The sequence below is a fragment of the Vespa crabro genome, chromosome 23, assembly GCF_910589235.1.
Source record: "Vespa crabro chromosome 23, iyVesCrab1.2, whole genome shotgun sequence".
NCBI lineage: Eukaryota > Metazoa > Arthropoda > Insecta > Hymenoptera > Vespidae > Vespa > Vespa crabro.
In genome coordinates, this window is record NC_060977.1 from 638,623 (window position 1) to 664,576 (window position 25,954).

At 37.8% G+C, this 25,954-nt stretch overlaps 3 protein-coding genes across 9 annotated transcripts; 2 read left to right on the forward strand and 1 right to left on the reverse strand.

Annotated features, from left to right (window-relative positions):
• Position 1: 1 nt before the first annotated feature.
• LOC124432049 (eukaryotic translation initiation factor 3 subunit G) lies at positions 2-2,762 on the forward strand. The gene is made up of 3 exons (XM_046980562.1): positions 2-156; positions 530-979; positions 1,054-2,762. Exons 2-3 carry the CDS (start codon positions 532-534, stop codon positions 1,467-1,469), a joined length of 864 nt encoding a protein of 287 aa, XP_046836518.1. The 5' UTR covers positions 2-156; positions 530-531; the 3' UTR covers positions 1,470-2,762.
• On the reverse strand, positions 2,423-20,896 carry LOC124432044 (neprilysin-2-like). Of its 5 annotated transcripts, none has more exons than XM_046980551.1 (10): positions 20,742-20,896; positions 7,707-7,852; positions 6,131-6,268; positions 5,793-6,038; positions 5,479-5,690; positions 5,214-5,390; positions 4,647-5,141; positions 4,275-4,566; positions 3,933-4,183; positions 2,423-3,821 (listed from the first exon to the last, which is right to left on the reverse strand). In XM_046980551.1, the coding sequence occupies exons 1-10, from the start codon at positions 20,879-20,881 to the stop codon at positions 3,483-3,485; spliced, it is 2,436 nt and encodes an 811-aa protein (XP_046836507.1). In that variant the 5' UTR covers positions 20,882-20,896; the 3' UTR covers positions 2,423-3,482. The 5 variants fall into 5 exon arrangements, with proteins under 5 accessions (XP_046836507.1, XP_046836509.1, XP_046836508.1 ...); XM_046980553.1 differs by having other exon boundaries at positions 6,131-6,235; positions 20,742-20,888; XM_046980552.1 differs by having other exon boundaries at positions 6,131-6,253; positions 20,742-20,888.
• Positions 20,897-22,828: 1,932 nt separating this feature from the next.
• On the forward strand, positions 22,829-25,537 carry LOC124432047 (DNA-directed RNA polymerase II subunit Rpb4-like). 3 transcript variants are annotated; one of them, XR_006944167.1, is made up of 4 exons: positions 22,830-23,019; positions 23,223-24,015; positions 24,923-25,103; positions 25,236-25,377. XR_006944167.1 is itself a non-coding variant. In XM_046980559.1 (3 exons), exons 1-2 carry the CDS (start codon positions 22,956-22,958, stop codon positions 24,599-24,601), a joined length of 1,443 nt encoding a protein of 480 aa, XP_046836515.1. In that variant the 5' UTR covers positions 22,829-22,955; the 3' UTR covers positions 24,602-24,648; positions 24,923-25,064. The 3 variants fall into 3 exon arrangements, 2 of the variants coding, with proteins under 2 accessions (XP_046836515.1, XP_046836517.1); XM_046980559.1 differs by lacking the exon at positions 25,236-25,377 and having other exon boundaries at positions 22,829-23,019; positions 23,223-24,648; positions 24,923-25,064; XM_046980561.1 differs by lacking the exon at positions 23,223-24,015 and having other exon boundaries at positions 22,844-23,019; positions 25,236-25,537.
• Positions 25,538-25,954: the final 417 nt, after the last annotated feature.

Below are 25,954 nucleotides of genomic sequence, written 5' to 3' on the forward strand. Positions count from 1 at the left end.
CTGCTCTAATAACTGGACATTTTACATGCGGAAGTTCCACCATTTTTATAAGTATCACATTTTCTGGTTGACATACCGTCCGGACTTTCTCAATCCTTCAATTATATTTCAAGTTAATCATAGATTTTTACCGATTTACAAGAACAAATCGCTAAGGTTACGTATGAAATTTTCAAGTATTCATTCCATTTATCTCCCATAGACTAATCTCACGGTATTCCGATATGTACGCGTCTTGTGCAAGAATAAAACTTTCCTTGCAACCTTGAACATAGTTTCAATTTCCCTGTAATAATATTTATTACTCGTAATTATTACGTATTTAGATTAGAATAGAGTTTTATATATTATATAGACTTCGGAATAATGATTTTCTAACCTCATACATGCATACGTACATATTTGAGGTACCTAACCTAAATGCGTAAATGAGATTTCATCTGGCAGTTGTATATGTTTTTGTATATATTGGCAATATAGTTCATTGGCACATAATATTTGAATAATAATGACAATTTGTATATTGTAGAAATGCCGGTAGCATCTGACATAAAGTCCAGTTGGGCGGATGAAGTCGAAGAAGAAGGAGGAGTACTGCCTCCGCCCTCTGAGGTTTATGAGAATGGATTTAAGATACTTACAGAATACAAATATAATCAAGATAATAAGAAGGTAAAAGTTGTGCGCACATATAAAATAGAACGTCGTATAGTATCAAAAACTATAGCTGCAAGAAAGAATTGGGCCAAATTTGGAGACTCTGCCGACGACAGGCCAGGTCCCAATCCTGCTACTACGGTTGGTGCAGAAGATGTCTTTATGCAGTTTATATCTAGTAAAGAAGAAGAAAATAAAGTAGAAGAAGATACTCTTGATAAATTGAAAAATATGGGTGACAAAGGTGTTGTTAAATGTCGTAACTGTAACGGAGATCATTGGACGTCAAAGTGTCCATACAAAGATACCGTGCTTGCTGGTGGTACGTATGTCTAAAGGAACCTTTTATAGATTCCAAAAGGATAGATTTCAAACTATAAGTATTATTATTTTTAGGAAAAGTTCCGGATGATAAGAAGCCCCTTGTCAACCCAGCTGTTCCTGGTGCAGCAATAGCTGAATTGAAACCGCAAGGAAGTAAATATGTACCGCCGAGTATGCGAGATGGTGGCAATAAGCGTGGCGATGCGATGCAAATGCAACGCAGGGATGACACCACAGCCATTCGTATTTCTAATTTGTCCCAAAGTACTACGGATGCAGATTTAGATGAACTTGTTAAACCTTTTGGAACAGTTGTAAAACAATATTTAGCAAAGGAGAAACAAACTACTTTATGCAAAGGATTCGCATATGTCCATTTCAAATATAGAGCAGAGGCCGCCAAAGCAATTGCTACTCTTGACGGTTATGGATACGATCATCTTATTTTAAGCGTAGAATGGTCCAAACCGCAGCAACAAAATAATTAATTCAATTTGATATGTAACGATAAGAGAAACATGACCTATATTTACAGCAAAACGCTGGACTTAATGGGCGTGCCAAGTTGTGAGGCCCAAGAACAGAAGTAGTGAATATTTTTATGGTATATCGTATTTTCCACTTTTACATTCTATATCTCCAAATGATATAACACGTAGTGAAATTAATTTGTAATCTTACAAATTGAAGTTTAATAAGGTAAAAAAGTATGTTGTTCCTTCTTTATTTTGCACAGACGCTTATCACGGATCTTTTTCAATTCGCAAGGTTCAAGTTATTTTTTCTGAAAACATCATGTTTTTCTTTCTTTTCTTTTCTTTTCTTTTCTTTTGACTGTTTTACACTTAAAATTGATTTTAAATAGAGAATATGTACACACGGGTCTTGATCATTGCTATGCATATAATTAAAGATCATTTAACAGCCCAATTATATTGGCACTTTGTAATGTAGCAGCAGGAGATACATTTGAGATACCTACCCTCTTATTCATTGTCCAATTTAATTCCAAGTGAGCTCGCTTACAATGTACTTTTAATTTATTGCACATTGTATTATTAAATAATTAGATCTTTTCATGGAGTATCTGTTTATGAATCTGTTTATGAAATTAATAGGAAACTTAATTGTATTCACTTGGTCATCTGCGGTTCTTTCTTTTTGTTAATTTTTTATTTTTATTTTTTTTTGTTCTTCCTTTTTTCTTTTCTTCCTTTTTACGCCCTCATATTTAAAAGTTTATACTCAACATATGCATACGTATACTTGTCTATTTGAATAGTAAAAGAAAATAATACATCGTTATAATAAATATAATTATTGAATATCTAACTGTTAAAATGCTACATTGCGGTGCTATAGATACGTCGTAAAAAGAAAATTGAAGGATAAAAAATAAATGCTAATCCATAGACATATATACAAAAATAGTATGATAATATAAAAACCAAGGACATATATTTTTCTTATTGGTTGTGCGATATAACTATGATTAATACTAGATAATCTAAGTACTTTGAGACGGTAACTATAGTTAACAATCGTATGGTTCTCTAATGAGCTTAGTTACCATTGAAAAGGAAAGTACCAACGGAACGTATTGTCGTTGTTAGACTAATACGAAGGAATATCTTTAAGAGAATTAATCTTACATTTTTTTTCTCAGCAGAAACTTTAACAGTCTCGTGTTACTCTCTAATATCAAAGGAAGTTAATCCTATAAAAGTGATATATCGATTTTCATAAATTGTTACAAAATAAAACCATATTTCATTCCAATACATATATTCCCCTATTAATATTGGATAATGAATATTAATGAAAATTATTAACGATAAACTAACGATAGAAAATTTAATACAACCTACCGCGCGCGCGTGTGCAACAATTGCTTCGTTATTTATGTGTAAATGTAAAATTTAACGAAAAAATAATCATTAACGGTGCTTGTAGCTAGACGATATCTACCATTCACTTTTATTTACATAACACGTAGCATAAACGAGATATAGTTTTTCTTTTTTTTTTCTTTTTTCTTTTTTTTCTTTTTTCTTTTTTTTTCATTTTTCTTTTTTTTTTCTTTTTCTAATATATAAAAAGGCAATAGTCGTTGGCAAATGTAGCGTTTGAAACACCAGATTTATCTATAAACACATAAAATTCTAATCGATTATAATCTAATCAATTAGAAATCATTTGACCATTGCCAGAAACACCAATAGATAATATTATATATTCATTTTCAAGTTTAGACGTTTAACCACGTTAAAAAAAAAAAAAAAAAAAAAAAAAAAATTAAGACTTTACGAAACATGTTCGTCGTTATTGGTATAAAGCATCTTTAAAGCGGACCTTCGCGTCCTTTAAGGACGCATATTGGAGGTCTGCTAAATCAACGATGTACCATAGATAACTACGCATGTACATCGAAAACACGTCGTTTATCGTTGGATTCATTGTGACTAAGGTAATAAGATAAGGTATTTGTCGATCGACGTGGTCTACCAAACAGAACATTTCTTTTCGGGATTCATCTTGGAACCAACCGGGCAATTGAAGTCTTTCGAAAATTCATCCATATTCGAGAACGGACCCAAAACACGAAATTCGCCAGGACTATGGAATCCCGTCGTGATACGAAGCTTCATGGTCTCGGGCCGATATTTACTGCACCAAGTATTGGCAGCGCTTATCCAAAACATTTGTTCGGGCGTATAGAAAAGTCCTGGTAATTTCTGTTCAGGATGATTTCGCTTAACCCATTCTTTGTATGCAAAGTAGGCCTCCTTGATGCCACCATTGTCCGCGATATTCTCACCTTGCGTATTAATCCCATTTAACTATAAGCAAGAGAGCACGTTAATGCGATAGCAGGCTCGGCAGAAGAATAAAACAATAAGATCTGAATAAGGCCTCGATGAATAACACGTGAGAGGGAGAAATTTTCTTACTTTCAAACCGACTTCCTCGACGGTGTAATTTCCATACTGTTGAACAATGCACTCTGCTCTTTCCAGGTAATTTTCTTTGGTTTCTGGCGCCCACCAATCAACGAGATTTCCTTCCTTATCGAATTGTCTGCCCTGATCGTCGAAACCGTGCGTGATTTCGTGACCAATGACAAATCCGATAGCACCATAATTCATGTATCGTGGCCGATCATTGTTAAAGAAAGCTCCTTGAAGAATGCCAGCTGGGAATTCTGCGTGTACGTTTGAAAAAATTATATCGGTCGTGCGACTTTTATTCAATGTGATAAATGAGAGATCCTTAAGGTAATAAGGATAACGTACGAATACTGTTTTCTATTGACGAATAAAACGCATTTACGATCGCTGGTTTCCCATGAGCTCTCCAGTCACTCTTGTTAACTGGTTTTCTAAGTCTGCTAAAAGAATATTCTATTCCGAAATGGGTTAGGTTTAAAATACTCTCGAGATAATTCCCTTCGGTCAGTTCGAGTTTCTCGTAAAATTCCTCGAGCTTCTTGTCGTCCAACAATTCGTCAGGATAAGCAATGTGACTGGACATTGATGCCGCTTTGTCTAATGCGCTCTCTTTAGTTTGTTCATCCATCCAATCGACCTAAAAGGAGTCCGCGGCGAAATAATAATAATGTATTATTATTATTATTATCATTCGAAATTATTACGATATTATTTTACCTTCTTCAAAATCTTAGTAAATTCTTCCCTAATGTCGGCGACCATTTCGAGGGCATTTTTTTTAGCGTCCTCCTTGAAATATTTCCTAACATACATCGCGCCAACGCTTATGGATAAACTTGCGGAAACTATGTCGACGCACTCCTTCCATCTGGCCTCTCTCTCAGTTTTACCGCTTAAAGCCGTCGAATATTGAAGCTGCCTCTTTCTGATGTCCTCCGTAAGATAGCTGACCGATGCGGCAGCCGCCCTCCACATGACATAATTTGCTTGTACCCTTTTCGGTGTCTCACTCAAAAGTTGTTCCAAACTTTTTATATAGCTTGGCACACTGACGATCACCACCTCGTTTTCCTCAATCTGAACGGTCGGTGCCAATAGCGTGTTAAAATATTCCATCCATGGTATGCTTGGAAATTTGTTTGATAATTCCTTTATGGTCATTGGATTGTATAATAACGTGGCGTTACGTCGTTTTTCATTTGGCAACGATATCTGTTTGAAGAAAAAGGATAAATATCGAAATGATATATGCGGCGTAAAATGAAAGAACCGCGTAAAACTTACATTAGCGAGTTTCATTTCGAAATCCAAAGAATCTCTGAGTTCCGTTTTGGCTCTACTCTTGTCGGCTCCAAGAATTACAGCTATATCGACCATGTAACTGTAATAAGCTTGGACGATTTTATCAGTGAAGCCCTTGGATAAGTACTCGCGTGACAAACCGAGCGACGCTTGATCCAGCTGCAAGCAAGCATATGAACGTTAGAATGTTAGTTGATGCTTGATCAAACTAGGATTAAACTAGGATAGAATTAATCGTACGACTTACGTCGATAATACGTATCGTGCTGTTCTTCAAGTCAACGCCAATGCTAAAGTCTATGAAGTAGTCGACAGAATAACCCTTTGTTCGGAATTTATATACCGAATCCTTCCAATTGAAATTCTCTTCTTTCCAGGCGTCACCTTCTAGTACAGGCCAACCGCCTAATACTTGCAAAATATTAAGCAACGGTTCTAAACCTTTCTCTTCGATAGCCTCTAAAAGGAAAAAAGAAAAAAAAACGATACAATATGTTTCGGATTTGGATAGGCAGGATGATTTTTTTAAACAAATTTTGTAATAAGAGCCGTATTACTCACTGTTATTCATACAAGTTTTATAAAAAATCTTGGCCAACGTGAACGGGCGTGGTTCATTCGCCGGGCTCTTCTCCTCGATACTCGTTCTAAGTTGTTGCTGAAGATTATCGCTGATAACGCTAAATGTATTTACGCTAGTTTTGTCGTCCGGAATGATGGTTGACTTGAGAAAACCACCGCAGGCGAACTTGTAAAAGTCGTCGCAGGGCTCAACATCGGGATCCATGTTCTCCAATACTTTGGACGCTTTATTTATAAACGTTTAGGAGAGTCAATGCGATCACGCATTCTTTTTTTAATGAAAAAAATCTTTCTTTTACATCTTTATCAAAACTCACCCGTGTGAACGCATCCTGGAGAGAAGCATATGTTTTCTTTCTCCGATGGTTGACGATCGATGGTGGTGGCGGCGGCGGTATCTTTGATTACTTTTAGAGCTTCCGCTGTGGACGGTAGTTGCTCTGAATTAACGGCAACTTATGGCGCGTGCAGATGTTGTACGTGCAGATGCGGATTGGCGAGTGCAAAAAATTATATGCAACATTACATGATATTACTGCAAAGCTATTCTAAAGCTATTCCCATCTCTATAAACGTGAACGATTGGGAATAGAAACGAAAAATAGTAAAGTATGTATTGCAATGATGTATTAATGTATGTATTGCAATGATGTATTAATGTTTCTCTATCGACATCTCGTTGATGGATTCAAGTAACCGATACAAAGCAGAATGATTCCAATTCTTCACTGTCTTAGCTTCAAAAATAAATATTCGGCGCGGCCAAGCTTTTCGAAGCCAATGGAACTGTGAACTGAGCGTGAACGCGTTGCGCGTATTTAATTGTTAAAACGAGAGAATATACATTTGCGAAAAGAGATAACGCTTGTTGATAAATTTCTTGCGTCGGAACTTATTGTACTTAATGGTGAATGTGCTACCTAACTACGCTCTCGCAAAAGACGAAGAGATCGCGATTGATCCCTATTTAATGCCAATTCAACGCCTAATCTATATGAAATAATTGCGTTCGACATAGATTATCGAACGGTTTTACAAGTGACAAAATGAGCGACAAACAAAGCAAGATCAACGAGCTCAAATGAAAAAGATATCGTTGCGATCTATTCCTCCATCCTTGTTGACTATCGTAGAATAATTGTGTTAATAAAAGCGAACGCAGTTAATAGACGCGCTTCGTCCTTCATATAATATTATACCTGTATGCTTGTTCTTGTACTTTTACGATGCCAAATCAAAATCAAATTCTCTAGTCGTTTCGCGATTTTATCCAACGTAATGATTAATTAGGAGCATTGAAACTTTTTCTTTCATCTCTTTTTCTCTTTTCTTCAATCTTTCGAAATCTTTTCGATGTCGTAGGAAACGTCGAACAACCAAAAATATCACGGTCTACGGATGTTAATGTAAATTAACTCAAATATTTTAAAACACTCTACTGCGTTATCGCCTTCGATGCTTATGTATTTTATAGTTTTACGCGATTACACCGACCGTGGTTAGTGACTAACTTTCAAAACACTATTGATTCTGACGCGATTCCTGTAATCGACGATTCCAAAAATATACTGATATGCGTCAGAATCAGCAGAATGGAATTAATATATTTCTCTCTTTTTTTCTTTTTTTTCTTTCTTTCTTTTCTTCTTTCTTTCTTTCTTTCTTTCTTTCTTTCTTTCTTTCTTCTTTATTTATTTTTCAATCATTCGATCGCACGCAATCTATTCCGTTCTCCGTTGCGCCGAATGAACAACACGATTCGTAATCGCATAGACGATTCTTTCAACAATATTTATCAAGAGCTTAATTATTATTAATTGAGAATTGGATTAGTAATCGGGCGTGTAATGGAGAAGCGCATTGTAGAAAAAGATAACAAATAACATATCTTACCGTTCGACGATTGCTCGCAAGATGCTGCATTCGCGGCCAATACACCGAGCGCGACGGCCAGGGCGATGCATAAGAGGACACCGGACACTGCGATTACCGTTAATCCACGTTCCAAAGCCGATCGTCTCTTCCACCATGTTGGGTTTCTGGAAAGGCAGATGAAGGTAAAAAACAATCCGTTCGTACGTTTCCTATGGACGTTTATCATATATACATTTGTTTTATGACAATTTATTTGGTAATAGAAGTGTACGAGGAGGTTCGGAATTGCAATGAATCGTAATTTACGATTGCTACGAATGCTATTCCTATCGATCTGGTAAAATTATGAATTGTCTTGGTCGTGATTGAAATTTCTTCCTATTCAACCTGTTTGTCGTTACGTAAACGAAAGAAAACTGACACGATAAATGATTTGGACATTTCTTTCTTTTACTCCCCAAACGTCCGTTCATTCTTTACGATTGAATAATTTCTTGTCGCAAGCGACTGGTATCCGATAATGTTTTTCGTTAAAGTTCGATTAAGCGTGTCTCTATCGGATTAGAAAGGAAGAAAGGATGGTTTTTGCGATTTGCCAATTTTATCGACGAGATCGATCGAAGGACTTGAAAGCGAGTCCGATATACACACACGCGCGCATATATGTGTATGTATGTATATACATGTATGTGTGTGTACGTATCCAAAGCAATAAAGACGAACCATGTGTCGTTCGAAATAGTCGAAGAATAATAAATCGACGTTAAGGAACGCACCGAGAAATATCTTCGGCGCGGGAATTAAACGCAGCGGAAAACTCGTCCTTTTTCCGCGCTCGAGGTAATTACGATAAAGCTCATAAGTACTTACTCAGTTGGAATATCGCAATCGCTTCGCACGTTCTTTTGTATCGTTATCGTCGACGTATGGGCTAGTCATTTTGCGATAGTGAAAAGGGAATATAGGAACACCTTAACATTAAGCCAAGAATATTTCTCTATATTTGTCGATGGCATTATCGATTTCTCTTTCTGAGAAAAAGTTTCATTATAATAATTAATATACGATAATTATAATTAATAATATTGTAACGGCGCAATGAAACATCGTAAATGGAAAATAAGTAAAAACAAAATAAGGAGAGTTCTTTCGAACGAAAAATAAAATGCATCTTGTTGTATCCAAGGTTGTTGTATCCAAGCTTTCAGGTCAGTTTATGGCCTGAAATGGCCGTTAAGTGATTCGCGTCATGCACGCACATGAATATACATATCCTACTTGAATAACTTAAAGATATAATATCTTGTAGGTGTAGGTACTACTTGGGCAAATGCCGAGCAACGCAACAGAGTTTCATCTACGAGACGATGCATACCGAGTGTAATGACCTGTTTGGTGCGTTGCACAATGCCACGAGATTTCGGACGCACATATGTACGTCCTATACCTGTGTATATATTTTTTATTTCATTGCAAAAGCAAGTATACGGGCGAACATTGATGATTCCAGGAGTATACGTTATCATAGTATACAACGTTATCAACGTATACAGGGAATATTATATTAGCGGCGAAGGATAATAAAGATATATATAATTTAGGTACAATGCCTGCTTCGTTAGAATTTATGGTAATATCATAGGTATTGGCTGTAATAATGATCGAAATGTTATTGCCTTGAACGGCGTTTAATTCAACGTTCGTTTGAGAGAGCTCGTACGGATATATCGGCCACGCCACGGTTGAATAATTGCGAGAAAGTCCCGGTGTTACTTTATTTACCGATCGCTGGAAGCTTAAGAAAGACGACGGGAAAAGCTTACAATTAGATTTCTTTTGACGCTTGATCGACATCGATTTGCAATAGTCGTAAAAACGTCGTAAGAATCGTAAAAATCATAAGAATGCAACAGGTTTCTCGTCCTCGGCGTGAATAAGTTTACATATATTCATGTAGAATATGTGTAGGAATTAGAAGGCGGAAAATTGTAAGGCCTATCCTTCAAATTATAATTAAAAACAATTTCTTCTCTTTCATCATAAATTCTTCACCATGCTCGATGAACGAACAGTCACATTTCCATAAAAGTTTACATTAGATAATGATTTGAAATTTTTCATCGTTTTACGAGGAACGAACTTCATCGACGAAGATACGGTTGTCGCATCAATTTTGCCAGAATATCAAAATTAGGTTCGCATTCGATCTCGAATTTGTCGGTCCAGTGATCAGTCAATCGAGTCAACGCTCATGAAATCGCAAACGAGATCGATCCAACGAGAAACGAGTATCGATAATTATGAATTTATAACGATTTTAACGCGGCTAGATATAATGTGAGCGTGCATAATAAATTAGCTAACGGTTAAATTGATCCTGACTCTCGATAAATATCGATCCCAAACTCTTCGATCTTAGATATAATATCTATGTGTATCAGCCTCGCAATAGAAAGCTATTGTTGGTATATATCGTTGCCTTTATGTCGTTGCTATATATATATTGTGTTTGTAATCGAGTCTCGTTCGACGACTAGACGGTAACCTTTTGATAGAACGATTCGACTGGTAGCGTCTCAAATCGAACGGTCGATCGTTCAACATACTTTTCATCAAAAAAAGAAACAAACAAAGAGCGACGAACCGACCGACTAACCGACCGCGTCAGCACATCAAGTATATACGCTAAAAAAGTATATATGTTAATCCGAAAAAGAACGAGTGTTATCATCTTAGTCGAACATACTATCTTTGGACGGTACTTTTATCTTTCATCTTTCGTTTCGTTTCGTTTCGTTTCGTTTCGTTTCATTTCCTTCTATTTCTTCATCTTCAAACAATGTCCTTCAGCGAAATCTTTCGTCTTCCTCTTCTTGATTCTCATCTTTTACCTTTTCCTTCTTCTCTCAATCTCTTTTATAGTTTCTTACGCGACATACAGTATGTAATTGATAATAGTAGATTTTTTCATTTCCGCAAATTACAAGATCATGGAAGACTCTTTTAAATGGAATTAATTTGCTCACTTGAATTCTATAGCAATTTATTAAATCATGTTCTCCCGCGATTTGCCAATTGCTATCAAGGTCGATAATATTTTGCCCCGACGTGACTTTTTTCACGATTTTCAAATGAAATTTTTCCTTTGACTCGCTTTTCCTTCGATTCGACATAGAATGCAAGGTATAAGCTACATAAGAAAGGCAAGAGACCTCGTGGCTCGAAATTTATTCCGAACTCTAGGCCAGTTACTCGACGAGAGGCAAATGCGATTCGAGTACAAACGATTCGAAAGGTGCGCGGAATACGAATTCGTTCTCGGCTGCTTCGCGAATCTAAAAGTTGATGTATGTATATACCTGCGGAGAGAAACGACGTATAATGGTAGTTCCCTCTCCATTCGGTCAAATTTCTCTTACAATATGTGTCTCATGCTATCCCTTCTCGGTCTTATTCTAGAACGATATATGTTTATAAATATCAGCGTACGTTCAGTAATTTTGTATGGAGAGGAAGCCAGCCGTTCTATTCGATACGTCTACAGGTATACGTACGAATCGACGGGAAACACACACATATACACGCGCGCACGCGCGTGCGCGCGTACACATACACACGAGTGCGCGCGCGATCGAGTCTGTTATAAGCATACAAAATTTCAAGGTATCTCTTTGAAATACGTACTTACTTACAAACGATGGCATACTTTTAATCGACGTAAATAAACGACGTTATGTATCTTACATTGATTGGTTCGCAAAATACAGGATCGTATATGCTTGCTTCTCGACAGGCGGAAACGTCGTTTCCTGTAGAAAGTAAGACTCTGCTTATGGAATCATGAAAGAAAAGAACCGATAAGGAGAGAATATTCGTCCCTATTGAACCGATCGTGCACGATCTCTTGGGAAGCTCGAAATTGTAGAAACGGACTGTTAACATGAATCTGAGAAAAAGAGAATAGTCGGGGCTCGTAATACGAGGAAACGAATAAACTCGTGGTGGCCGATATGGCCACCGTCAGATTTATCGTACGAAGATGATAAGAGTGAGAGATGTCGCGATACACTGATCGTTCGCTTTATTAGCTACGCTGCCAAAGAAAATATTTTTGAAATCGACTTGCGTAACGTTCCCTTGAGCAAGAATAATCGCAAAGGCGTGTCTGCCAATGGTCGTCGAGATGTTAGAGATATGGCAACTCGTATCTTGAATAATTATTCAAAAACGATTATAATTTCATTACTATTATCGGAACCATGTTTTATTTGTCGTACCTATGAGTTATCTTCTTTTACAAGTGCAAAGACTTGTGAACAAGAGGAAAAGTAATACTCGAGGAGAGTGGCTCTTATACAAAATCGTGTCTCGCGTGCTTTTTTTTCGTCCGATATAATAACGCACGAAGCTTCCGCTTATTTTTCTCTTACTTCCTCCTTCGCTTCTTCCTTCTTTCCTTCTCGATATATGTACATGCACATATATATATATATATATATATATATATATATATATATATATGTATATACATGTATATATATTATATGTATATATATATATATATATATATATATATATATACGCATCAATGTGCACCTAGCAAACATGAGATTATGCAACCCCGACAAGGCGATGCGATATCGCGGAAATTATCGAATGCAACGTCTGCGTAGCTCTTTTCTAGCACCTTCTCTTGCGGAACCACGATATTGTGAGGTTTCGCAAGAAATATACGTAGGACACGCGAGTACTCCTAACCGAGCTCGAGGACAAAAGCACGTTTCCGTGCTAACGCTCCAACGATCCTATCACGTGGATAGAATATCCTTAGTTGCATCACACATAATTACTAATCAAATGTATAAATGGAAATAATGCGTTTTTCCGAGCCAACTTATTTTTCGTACCCTATTTAATTTAAAGATAACTACTATGTAATATTTATCTAATGGATAATATTCGGAATATCGCGTATGACTACGTTCGTTGTAACTGCTGTTAAACGATATGCATAACGTCGTAACGTCGTAACGTCGTAACGTCGTAACGTCGTAACGCCGTAACGCCATAACGTCGTAACGTCGTAACGTCGTTACGAGGAGTTACCGGTAATTAATTCGAGTGGATACGACCCGTATGATAGAAGAGAGGTACGATTAAACGAATCCCGCGGCATGAGATTTATCTCAGCGCAATTCAAAAGTAACCATAAGTTAATTGCAAAATGTGCCTTTTAACCATTAACAACGTGATCCTTTACTTGTCAATTTCTATTACCACCTTCTCGTTTTTCTCGTCGGCAAACGCGTCCTATCTCGTCCAGCAACGAATCGATTTATTGCAACGTCGATTGAAACGAGAATCCACTCTCGTCCGAAATTACTCGGGGAAGATAAATCAATTTCGATAATTGCGCGAGATACGAGATCATCCATCGAACGGCTCGTTGGCCGCTCGTTATCGCGGAATTTATATGAGAGGACATTTTGTTCTTTTATGTCTTTCTCGGCTCTTTCTGTTTTTTTTTCTTTTTTCTTTTTTCTTTTTTTCAACGCATCGAAGCTTACGGTATTTCCAGATTTCCTTTCGCATCCGTGATATAGGTATGCACGGGTGCCATTACGATTTTACCATATACATATTCATTTCGATTTACAATTAGCCGGTATCTACGATGTACTTACGTCTATCGGTGCAGCATGAAAATCTTTATGTAATAGATTAATCGAAGGAAAGTAGTTTTTAAAGAAAATATCGTTGTATTCGACATATATTCGTCACGCATATCGTTTGTTGTTTTACGAGATGCATCGTAATTGCTTTTCAAACAAAAGAAGAACTCGGCGAACCTTGGAAAAGGAATTTAAACGTGCTTACGGCTTATAGTATTATATTCATCTCTTTTGAAGATAATATTATTGTTGGCGATATTACGAAAATGTCGCCAATTATTTCGGCTATAGAAAATGATTTCGTTCCATCGGGCGAGATCAAACTTTAATGCAAGACTATCACGAAGAATATCGAAGTCTAATAGCTTCATAGGAAATAATCTCGTTCTGTCGGCTTATTGTTATAACGCTTTGCGACTTGGTAGACATTTGTAAACTTGCACCATGAACGGCAATGAGTGTCTGGAGGATAAACGGGATCGTGGAACTTTCACTACGCTCGCGACTCGACCTTTAGCAGGCTTTGGAAATTTCAAGTGTTTACGAGCGAGCATCGAGTGTCGTTTTCTTTTCAACGATACGTGCGCTTTGTTTCGTCGAAAATTAGATAAAGGTAATGATCTAAATTTAGGTTTAAACGACATCCTTGAAAAATCTGAACTTCTTATTCGTTCATTTTTATTCATAGCTTTTATTGTACCTTTATTATATAACTTTTTAGGTGTATTGCGAGGTACGAAATACGATTAAAGATTGTATCGCGAATCTATTATCTGTAATATATATATATATATATATATATATATATATATATACATATATATATATATTAAGGATTAATATATATATATATTAATCCTTAATATATATATATATGTATATATATGATACGCGAAGAGAAAGACAAAAGTAACTTGCTAACTGAATTTCGATCTTTACGTGCTATACCATATCGTCTTATTTCGTTCCACTTTGGCGCAAAGTGCGTTTAACATGCAGCTCTATTGTTAGTAAGACCTCGATAATTGAATCGATCAACGTGTACGTTCACGTGCGTGCGCGCGCGTGCTTTAATATTCTTTGAAAGAATTTCCATCCATTCTTTCGTCGTAGTCCCAAGAAAATTAATGATCTACGATACGACGAAATAGTCAACTTTTTCGTATATTTTAATCGAGCTTAAAGACGAGATTAAAGCGATAATTGCATTTTTTAAATCAAAGGATAAAAGAAAAGTTCTCGAGCGTAACATCGATGCCTGGCCGACGTGTTTTATTATCGTCAGAATCCTGACGTGCATTGAAATCACGAGATTTCTACTTTTATCGCTCGTTTATTCATTCGAATTTGTAAGACAAGATAATTTATGTGAGAGAAAACAAGATCTCTAAACGAAGCAACGTGATAATATGGTCCAGACATATGCACGATCATCTTGATCGTCGTGAAGACCCACGTGAGGCCGATTTCTTTCGAGATATAATTGTTGCCGAACGAAATTGAAGATAAGATCTTCTAATTGCGATGTAGTAGCGATAAGGCAAAGCTTGACGAGGTCCAACAGAGTCTCTAGTTTCGAAATTTACAGTTCGATTTCTCGTCGATGGTGGCTGTACGGTTATTCGAATAATAATTATTCCTCGAGCTGCACGTTTTATTCTTTTCAAGGTTTCTACGATATCTCGAGAAATAGGAAAATTTACGATAGGATAAAACGACTGAAATGATAGAATTAGTTGTAAAGAAAAAAGATACTCTGTAGATTCGAATCGTTGAAAGAACAACAATCTTGGTTAAACTTTCATCTTCCGCGATATACTTTTTATTCTCGATCGAACTTGACTGGTTTCACCGATTGACCGATCGACCGATCGGCGGCTTTTTACCGGCGTTACGTAAAGTATCGGTAGACCTATCTAGCCGATAATAGCGGTACGCGCGGATTTCTACTATACACAGGCGGGAACGGTCCCTCGTAAAAATCAACCGGGAAGAAAAGAAACATAAAACTCAATACGGGAAAGCTGCATCTTACGATCAAGCAACCCGCGTTGCTCTCTCTCTCCCTCCCTCCCTCTCTCTCTCTCTCTCTCTCTCTGTATAAATCGCGTAAAAATCGCATGCTGCGCGCTTGTAGTAAAAACGACGTCTTATGGCTTCTTCGTTTACGCGATCGAAAAAATATGATTCCTGTATCTGTTAATTTAAACGTTTATTTGATTAATTTTATCGCATTTTAGTCATAGGCCTCTTCGATTTATTAATCGAATCGAATTCAATTTCGTTAGACACTGGATCTAATCTTAGAGAGTAAAACAACAATATTTATTTGAACTGTAGAATCTTTTAGCCTACTGCCAGCTATCATTTCTCTTCCAAGTTCTTAACGAAATAACTAAACGTTTCTCATGATTACGCATGATAAAGGAGAAGAAATATTGCAATTAAATCTAAAACTCACTTAATGACGGTTTGCTTCATACTGTTTGTCATGTTGACGTTATTATTCTGCCTCAGTCTCGATTCTTTCTCAAATTTTTGTGTAATTCTTGTTTTCTTCACTCGCTCGCTCGCTCGCCTATCCTCTTTTCTCACTAGCACATGATAAACACACACTAAAAAGTTTGTACTTGATTTTTTTGTTTTGTTTACAATGTCATTGGGTTAGATAGAAAATTTTCCCATCCACCGGTCTCCCTTCCTTCCGAGGTTATCCTACGAAAGGATAGGATCTCTTCTCTTTCTCTTCTCTTTTTCTCTCTTTATCTTGCTCGAGTCCGAGTATATGCATATGTATGCGGAACGGTTTGGAGCGTGGCGCCGGACTGAACGGCCGCGCGCGTTTCTCCTCGTATTTAAACGCCCTCTCCCTACCTCACTGATTCTCTCTCAGTCACTCTCGTTCCTAGCGCCACGGAGTTTCGACGACTCTCCTTTTCTCTTATTTCTCCGTCCTCATCGTCGCTTTTCCATGTTGCTTTCGACGCGAAAAGGCGCGCTCGATCAAAATTACGCCAGACGTATTAATCCAGTATCGCTATCCTTCTCGCACATATCGATATCCTTTCTATTGATATATTCTTTGTACGCTTAAATCGAAACCCGAGCATTTCGTTCGGTTAAACGTTTCACTCGGATTGACTTCGGATGGCTAAAACTTATGCGGATTCATCGCGTTTTCCATAAAGCAATCCTAATTTAGGAAACCTTTTTACGTTACCTTTAACGAAAACCAAATCGTTTTCTATTTATTGAGTTAGAAAAAAAAATATATTAAAAGTTTTTCCACACTTATGACAAATACAACGATTATAGCCGATGGCAAAGAGTGATTATTTAATAAAAGTCTAGAAAGTCTACGTCGCAGCGCGAGCTCCAACAAAGATCGAACGTTCGAAGGCTTTACGAGAAAAGAGAGAAAACTGGTTTCGACCGGTTGTGTTACAGGATAGATTGACGACCATCCATAGAGAGAGAGAGAAAGAGAAAGAGAGAGAGAAAGAGAGAGAGAGAGAGAAAGAGAGAGAGAGAGAGAGAGAGAGAAGGAGAGAGAGAGAGAAGGAGAGAGAGAGAGAGAGAGAGAGAGAGAGAGATCCTTCGGTGGGTCTGATTAATTATCCATATGCGATTAACGAGTCGAACGGCTCTATCGAATGACTAGACGCTAGAAACGTCAATGCTTCTCCCTGAAACGTCCTTCTCTCTTCTTATTCTTCGTTTTAGTATGAAAAACTAACAATAAATTTGTAGGATGGTCAAATAGCGATCGTGACTCATGGTAATTTGCATAGAAAGAGATGTTTCTTGCTTGCTGATCGAAATAAGAAATAATCGCCGGTTCGTCCTTAATCGTCCTACCGAAGGGAAAGGATTTTATTTAAGTCGTGGCCCACCGATACTCGCGTTTTAATGTCGAATGAATAAATATAAAAGCTTTGGACGTGCGTAAATTTGACCGAGTTTCAGGGAGTTTAGACGACACCACTGACATAGGGTTGTAAGTTTGGAGGTCCATTGTGTATAAAGTTCAAAACTACTGTCCTAGAAACAGCTTCGTAAGTGTTCCACTTAAATGTTCCGGGTAACTATGGTTACATTTAAAACTAAGACTGATCTACGCTCTTACCGCGAATCTTTCTTATCGTCCGCGTTTCGCGTAATAATGCCGACCTCGCGGATGTCGCCAATTGTCCGAAAGTACGGATACGTTTATGTAATTTTCTGCGCGTCGGTCGTAACAAAAACAAAAGTAAGCGTTTGCTTTTTTACGAGTTTTCATTAATAACAAATATATTGGTTAATTGTTAAAAACAATAAATTGACGTCAAATCAAGGCGATTGACAAACGTTTGAATATTTATAATCGACTACTAGTATAAGAGCGTAAGTATTTATCGAAAAACACGTTTGCTTAATTGCGAGAGATGGAGGGAGGTATGACGGGAGGAAGTACGACGCGCAACGGTTCATCTACAAAGACCTTGCGGTTTTACGATAGAAAGATTGCTTAAGAGGAAAATTATTCAGATCGCGTCGTTTCTGACTCAGGTTTAAGAAAAAAGAATAAAAAAAGAAAAAAGGAAACAATATTTAAGACGAATCGCATCAATTTTACTTATTTTCTATTTCAAAGGCAAGAAACAAGAACGCGTTTCGAGATCTTAAACGTCCGGCGATCCGATATCCCCTATCGGGCTTCACCCGATTTTTTTTTCTTCTACGTCGAAACTTCGTAGCAAAAGATACAGAATGCTCAGAATTGGTTGAACGTTAATGATCAGAATGACTAAGGACAAACGGACATATTTCATTATCTCCTATTTCTAATTTATTTCGGCTCATGTCAGCGCACTACTGTCGATAAAAGTTTCTTCTTTTCCTTTTCCTTTGTCTCTTTATTACCGCTTCCATTTGCTCGATTACCGCTTAATGACCATTGTATTATTTTAGTCATTTATTTTTTCTTGCCTGCGAGGAAACCGTGACGTTTTATCTACACCTCAGATTATTTCTAGAGTCGTTCTCATCTTGATCGATTGCAAGGTACCCAAAATCGATGGCATTTTATATAGACATATGTAGATATCATATCCATCTTCGGTCTGTCAAGTCGATAATTTAGGGGGAATCCATTCGTGTCATCGTTTTTTTTTTCTTCCATTCGCACACACGACAATTCGTATGAAAAATATGAAAAATGAAATGCGACGAGGTTCCAGGAATTGCGAGGAGGTCGATGAACTCTGACGAATAGTATGTCGATTCTGACAAAGAAAAATCTCCGTTGGATTTATCGCAAAGGATTATCGAGTGACATTTGTGCGTAATCGCGAAATTGGAAAAAGTTGAAACTTTATTGATCCTTTAACGAATAGGTATATAAAATACCTATCGCATAATTATAGAGAAACAATGTACATTGTATAAAAGACAGGAAATAGTTATCCGGTCGTTCTAGATGAATTCATTTTATACGCGCTCTCTCTCTCTCTCTCTCTCTCTCTCTCTCTCTCTCTCTCTCTCTCTCGAAATGTGAGGACGTTACGAATAACTAAAAGCGTCGACGGGCTGTCGGACTTTTAAGATTAAGAGAAGAATTTGCATTGGCAAAAAATCGAATAAAATATCTCGAAATAGCGATTATGCACTTGTCCACGACTAGTTTGAAGATAGCGCGTACCTATCTGAGTCATTATCTTACTAGGCAGGAATACTTATTTAGGACGTATATACGTGTGTACATATATGCGCACGCACGTATACGTATATATGAATAAAGCGAAACGTACTTACGTTACCATTCTAAAAAAATAAATTCGTCTCGTTATTCAAATGTTACGCGTTATACGTAAATATTATGTATTGTATTTCTATCGTCTATTAATTAATTCTATCATCATAAATATTTATCGTATCCCTATCGTTTTTCTGAGGGCTCATATTTTTTCGAATTTTCGTCGGAAATTCAAGCCAGACCAGTAGCCGTTCGAAATCGGACAATAAATAAATTTAATAGTTAACCTACGCGACGGTTTGAGAGGAAACAGTTAATCTCTGCGAATTAGTAGTGCTAAATTAGTTTCAATTGCATATGGGAGGAAGAAAACAAAGTCCATACGGCAGAAAAACCGATTACAATCAGTTAGGAAAGTTGTTGCAGTTCTTGTTGTGAGAACCTATATAGAGGCTAAAGGGATAGATCGAACTGGGTCGATTCTTTTATGACAAATAGCGTTAGATTCTATAGGCGCCAAGTTGAACCAGAAAGAGTCTTAGATATAAACTCGTACATAGATACGATAAGGAAACTCATCCAGATTATCCCGTTATACTTATAGCTCGACTACGATAATCATCGGCGATCATCTACGACGAGTATTTTTATTTTGATCAATGGAGACTCCACCTTTACGATAACGATGTGTTATGTTGCCTCGACCGTAATAACATGTTCGATAGAAGGAGAACAACTTTGAGTTCCTCCTCAAGATCGAAAAAGATCATTTTATTTTATTTTCGATCGGTTATGCCATTCGTACTATCCTTACGATCGCCGATAAACGTAATGAATGCGTCCATAAATAAGAACGTAAGAATTTAACTCATTCTACTGCCGATGCATAGGAAGGTATATTCGAGTCACGTGAGGGGACACGAGATACAAAAGGCATAAAAGAAAGAAAGAACTATTAAAACGCTCTTATAATGTTGGACGACAGCCGTGACAGCATTTTCTCCTCGTTGACGACGTTTCTCTTCTAGGTGCAACGAACTTTAAGCTTCGTTACAAAGCCGTAAGAAAATTAGGATAAAAGCGTTTAAGCACGAATTTGGCAGTGTAGACGTTTTAAAAAAGTCGTAAGCATTCCTTGTGGACGTATCGTTATTGGAACCAGTTGAACACCGTTCGCTTCGTGAATGTCAAAGTGCAATCTTGACATCGTACTTGATCGGTAATATTCGATACGATCGTTGGTTTCTTATCGCACGCACGTCCTCCTTTCGAGAAGATAATCTTCGATGGACGATCAAAAATATAAGCCGAGTCGCGCATATCGAGTAGTATCGCGACGCCTACGCAGCTCCTCTCGATGCGCTCGTAACGAGAGAAGCTCGGCATCATTTCGATGCACTCGGTGCTAGTGAGTGTCCCGTTATATAGTAATACCCGCGGCGATGTTAATGAGATAAATTGGAGTCACAAATGAACCGTAAAAGGTCCGATAACCCCTTAGAAAGGAATCGTTCTTTCACCTCCATTCTCTCGATTCGCGATCCTTCCTTTTAATTATAGAAATAATTATTCGCCGAAAAAGACGATTCGTCGGGTCGGGTATATAATGGGTAATAAATAGAATCGTTGAGTCGTAATAAAACTTACCCTCTCATGGTAGTCCCTTCATAAACCCTATCGTATAAGCACGCGCGAGCTATATCGAGAACATCGTCCTTCCTGTTGCCATCTCCAACATCGAAGTCGTGGTATCGAAGCGTCGTTGCCTTCGGCTCGTTTTTTATCATCTTGTTTCTACGATTGAATTGCTACGAATTTAGGTTATATACATATATATATATATATGTATATGTATATGTATATGTTTATGCATATATGCATATACATATATACATATTACCGTGAAAACGTCGAAGGAACGACATGTGAGAAGGATGGAGATTGTAGAGAAATTCGCGATATCGGTCACTGACCGTCAATCGTTTTGACAAGCATCTTAACGCGTAATCTCTCTTAGATTCAAAAACTCTTATCTTCGAAGATAAAAGCAAGAAGACGAACGGATTCCTTGACGACGAGTAAGGCCGCGATCTTTCATTGTTTTCCATGACGCTTCGCGTAAATGCCGCGCTATACTTATTGGCAGCACATTTATTTAGGTATCTCTTAATGAGTAGGCATCTATATATATGTAGATATTTCGGAGGAAAATTGGTACGTATAATTGGACGATTTTTTCTATAATCTTTTGAATTTTTAAATAAGACGGTCAAAAGCACCGCTTTGACCGTCGCATCGGCAGAACCGCTTGTGAGGAAGATTTCGAGCGAGGAATTATACGTTGGAATAACGGTAGCGCTGTGTTTGAAATTCTTTACGTTCTCGACCGCGGGGCCAGGCCGTATCACTTATTAACGCGGCACTTGCCGTAACGCGTCTTATTTTCTCCTCCATTATGCAAAATCGATCTAACGAAAAAATTCACAAAGTTCGTAGTCTATCGTTACCCGACGTAGAAATAAATACAATGAGAACCGTGCGCCGGAACATAATGCGCGAGGCGTAAATTCTCGGCAAGGAAGGCGTTAATTTTTTTCTTTCCGTCTGCCACAGCTAGTCTCATAGGAAGACATAGTAATACCAAACCGGTTCTATGCTTAACCACTTATCGAAGTTTTTCGTTATTCGCTTTGTGCGCGCAGGTAATCGCGTTCGAACGATCGCCTTCGCGTCAAATTATAGCTGCGCATTCGAATATTTCTTAACATCGAAGGTCACTGTTAATTATTTCTTAAATGGCTTGCAAGTAACGCTTACCTCGAAACGCGGAATAAACAATGCCTCTTTCAAGCGCCTTCGTTTGATATATGTATGAGTTGTCGCACGTATAATTTCAACGAAAATCGATGAAACAATGAAAAGGCCGTTAAAACAATGGCCGAAGATTACTTTCGTCCTAATAACATTTTCTTGCGGATTATTATCGAATACGCGTATTAAAATCGAAAAATTGAAAAATTGAAATTGAATCGAGTGTGTTAGATAATGAAGCAATAAAATGAGAATGCCGTGCTTGCGAATAAAACAAGAAATATTCCGTGACAATTTAACGCTTAGATAATCAAACGATTAACATACGCAATATACGCATAATGTAAGTACTTGGACGTATTTACATTATTTATCCTTTCATTATCCTCACCATGCTCTCATTGCATTTTCCACCATTCAAGGTTTTTTCTTTTTTTCTTCCTTCTTCTTTTTTCCTTTTTCACGAGTACATCCCGTACGAAATATTACTAGAAGAGAGAGAGAGAGAGAGAGAGAGAGAGCGAGAGAGAGAGAGAGAGAGAGAGAGAGAGAGAGAGAGAGAGAGAGAGAGAGAGAGAGAGAGAGAGAGAGAGAGAGAGAGAGAGAGCGAGAGATCGTGTACTATTCGTTTTCTGGCTTTTCGCGTCGTTAAAGAAAATATCAATTATTAATAATCATCTGGGAATCGTTATATATCGATATTGGCAACGATATATAAGAAAATAAAAGTCCTCGCGAGTTCTTGAACGAGATCGAAATGAGAAATAAAGAGGAAACTAATAACGGAGAACTTTTCGTAACTTTGAATTTTCTCGATGTACATTTTTAATACGAGATAATCTGCATTACCGAGGGATCGAAATCGTAACGCTAATATCGATCTTCTGTATCTCTGGAGAGTATTTTGCAGCGCCATCTGGCAACGTCCCACGAAGCGCCACCGGCTTTCTAACGGAAAACATACGTTTCGTATTTGTTACGACACGAGATCGAAGTGGACGGCCGTTTTGTTTTCCATTTTCGATAAAGCATACGATTTAACAATATAATATGGCCAATCCAAATCTAACGGATATGACGGAGGAAGATGCGGCGGATTTGCAGTTCCCTAAAGGTACGTACTCGATTTTTTTTTTTGAAGGAAAATTAAATCGAGCGATCATAACCTCTTGAGATAGAAAATCAAGGCGTCGTAAATAAATATCGCGATACTACTCGAAAAAGTTTCAATAACGACTAATAATAAATAGATATGCGAGAGCGTGTACGCGTCAACATGAAAGGTCTAAAGTAAGGTTATACATTTTCCTCTTTCAGACTGCTCGTCGAATAGAACAGAGAATATTGGCCATGACATAGAACTCGTCGAGGTGTCAGTCGTGAAGGACGAAATCCTTACTTCAGATCCAATCTGTTGCGCGTGCAAAACCAATCTGAGAGAGCCTTATGTGAGGTGTGCGGCCTGCGTCAATGTGGAGTTGTGTCCTTCATGTTTCTCCAAGGGATGGGAAATGGGTGAACACAGGAACTATCACGATTACGTTATCGCCAAGAATGAATTCGAACTGGTAGATGGTAGCGGTTGGACAGCGAAGCAAGAGTTGGAATTATTAAATGTTGTTCAAGAATGCGGCTTTGGTAATTGGGTTGACGTGTCCAAAAGAATAGACGGCAAGTCTACGGAGGAATGTAAGGCGCATTACTTGGAGAACTACGTAGATAATCAGACCCTGCCCGGATTACCAAAGATTAATGAAACTAGAGGCAGTTTATTTGCTTCCGAGCCTATACCGTATTATTACAAATTGCACGATTTGGAGGAACCACCTAGATTTGCCACGGATACCCTCAATTGTAGAATGTTAGCCGGATATAATGCCGCGAGGTCCGACTTTGAAGTGAACTTTGATAATCACGCGGAACTACTCGTATCCGATTTAAATTACGATCAATTTGATTCGGACGATTCGGACTACGAATTGGGAAGGTCTTTGCAAGTAGCTATCGTTGAGGCTTACAACAATAGATTGAAGGAACGTAAGAGACGAAGGAAGATCATACGAGATCACGGATTAATAGCGATAAGGAGAACGATATCTTGGTTGCAGAGGTACGAATGTACGATAACGCGTACTCTTGCAGAGAGGCTGTTAATTTTCATGCAACTCATGGGGGGAATGGATTTCGATTATCTTATGGAAGGGCTTCATCGCGTTGGCGAACTTAAAAATTATATCAATAAACTCGTCGACTTTCGTATCAACGGTATAAGATGTTTTCATAGTGTTTCGATATTTCAAAAATTATCGAAACTACGCCAGGAGAATGAGAGAGATAGAAAGCAATATTTAAATAATCCAGAATATAGTTGGAAGAGCGTATTACCGGATAACGTTGCGAATTCTAATATATCGATGGGACATAATATACCGCAGAGAAGAGCGGCCCCGCCTCTCGCAATTAACGGCCTGCCAGGCTATGAAAGGCTTACCAGCGATGAAAAGCTATTGTGTTCCGTGACAAGGGTGGTACCGGCGAGCTATTTGGATTACAAACATATATTAATTACGGAAAATAAAAAATGTGGTTCTCTGCGTTTGGCACAAGCTCGCGTTCTTCTTAAAATCGATGTTAATAAAACGCGTAAGATATATGATTTCTTGGCGGACGAAGGATATATAAATAAACCAAATTAATGATTTCTAATGGCACGATAACGTGTATCGGACGATACTAAATACGCGTAAGTCTTTTTTCGTACATTTTTTATCGCCGTGTCCATTAGTTAGGCTAAATTTAAGTTATAACATTAAAGAGAGATAGTATGACGCATCGAGATATCTGTAGAATCTGCAAGAAAGAGCCGTATTATTTGTAATTCTTATAACAAACAATTTTCTATAATATTAAGATTCACCGTTATCTTATTTGCTGGACTAAAATAATTTTTGTTTGTTTTTTTTTCTTTTTTTCTCTTTTTTTTTGTTTTTTTTTTTTTTTTTTTTTTTTTTTTATAGAATTCGAGAACGCGGAAACGCTGTTAATATCCGAAGTATACATGCTGCTGGAACATAGGAAAGCTCAAAACGAGTCCGCGGAAGAGGAACAAGAATTTTCGGAAGTCTTTATGAAGAGTTTAACGTATACTAATCGATTTGGAAGATTTAAAAATAAAGAAACCATCGCAGCGGTCCGAAGGTAATATTCTCCTCGACGACTTTTAATTTTGAAAGAGTCGAGTTTAACATCCTCTTAACGTATTTTCACCAGCGTTTACACTTACGCCGTGTCTACATCGTGTTTATTAAACCCATATCGATTAATTTTCAGCTTATTGATGCAAAAAAAATTGCACAAGTTCGAACTCGCCTCGTTGGCAAACTTGTGCCCGGAAACTCCGGAGGAAGCCAAAGCCTTGATTCCCAGTCTCGAAGGACGTCTCGAGGACGAGGAGCTACGAACAATCCTGGAAGATATACAAACGAAGAGATCTTTGCAGTACTAATCGCCTTTCCCTTACGATCGATCTCACGACTGTAAATATCTATATATATATATATATCTGCGTATTCCTTTCGAGATATGCGACGACACTCATTCCATTTTTCAATAAAAGTAAATCGTCTCTCTTCTTCGTTTTTCTTTCGTTTTCTTTTCCTTTACTTAATTCATTTTTCTCTCTTTATCAACTAGCCGGGAGAATGTTGCGTCCAGTTACACAATTGCGCATCGATTTGCGACAGGGTGAGAAGGCAAGCATCATCCTCCGTGAGAGAGAGAGAGAGAGAGAGAGAGAGAGAGAGAGAGAGAGAGAGAGAGAGAGAGAGAGAGAGAGAGAGAGGGAGAGAGAGAAGACCGCTAATCGTAGGAACGACAACCGCACATTAACAGTCAGGTAATTGCGTACGGGTTGACTTTGCACGCTCATCATCGTCCCACGAAGCAATCGCGCCAACAACATCCCCCTACTCTCTCGCGATGCTTTCTTTTGCCGAAGCGTCTGGGTTGCGATAAGGATCGTACAGTCTTTCTCCTTTGCGCCGTCCAAC

Coding starts and splice junctions, on each gene's coding strand:
- LOC124432047 (XM_046980559.1), top strand. CDS start 22,956: ATGGCCAATCCAAATCTAACGGATATGACGGAGGAAGATGCGGCGGAT. Junction 23,020..23,222: donor GGATTTGCAGTTCCCTAAAG/GTACGTACTCGA, acceptor TTCCTCTTTCAG/ACTGCTCGTCGAATAGAACA.
- LOC124432044 (XM_046980551.1), bottom strand. CDS start 20,881: ATGATAAAAAACGAGCCGAAGGCAACGACGCTTCGATACCACGACTTC. Junction 4,567..4,646: donor TTACTAAGATTTTGAAGAAG/GTAAAATAATAT, acceptor GACTCCTTTTAG/GTCGATTGGATGGATGAACA. Junction 3,822..3,932: donor TCGAGGAAGTCGGTTTGAAA/GTAAGAAAATTT, acceptor TCTTGCTTATAG/TTAAATGGGATTAATACGCA.
- LOC124432049 (XM_046980562.1), top strand. CDS start 532: ATGCCGGTAGCATCTGACATAAAGTCCAGTTGGGCGGATGAAGTCGAA. Junction 980..1,053: donor AGATACCGTGCTTGCTGGTG/GTACGTATGTCT, acceptor TATTATTTTTAG/GAAAAGTTCCGGATGATAAG.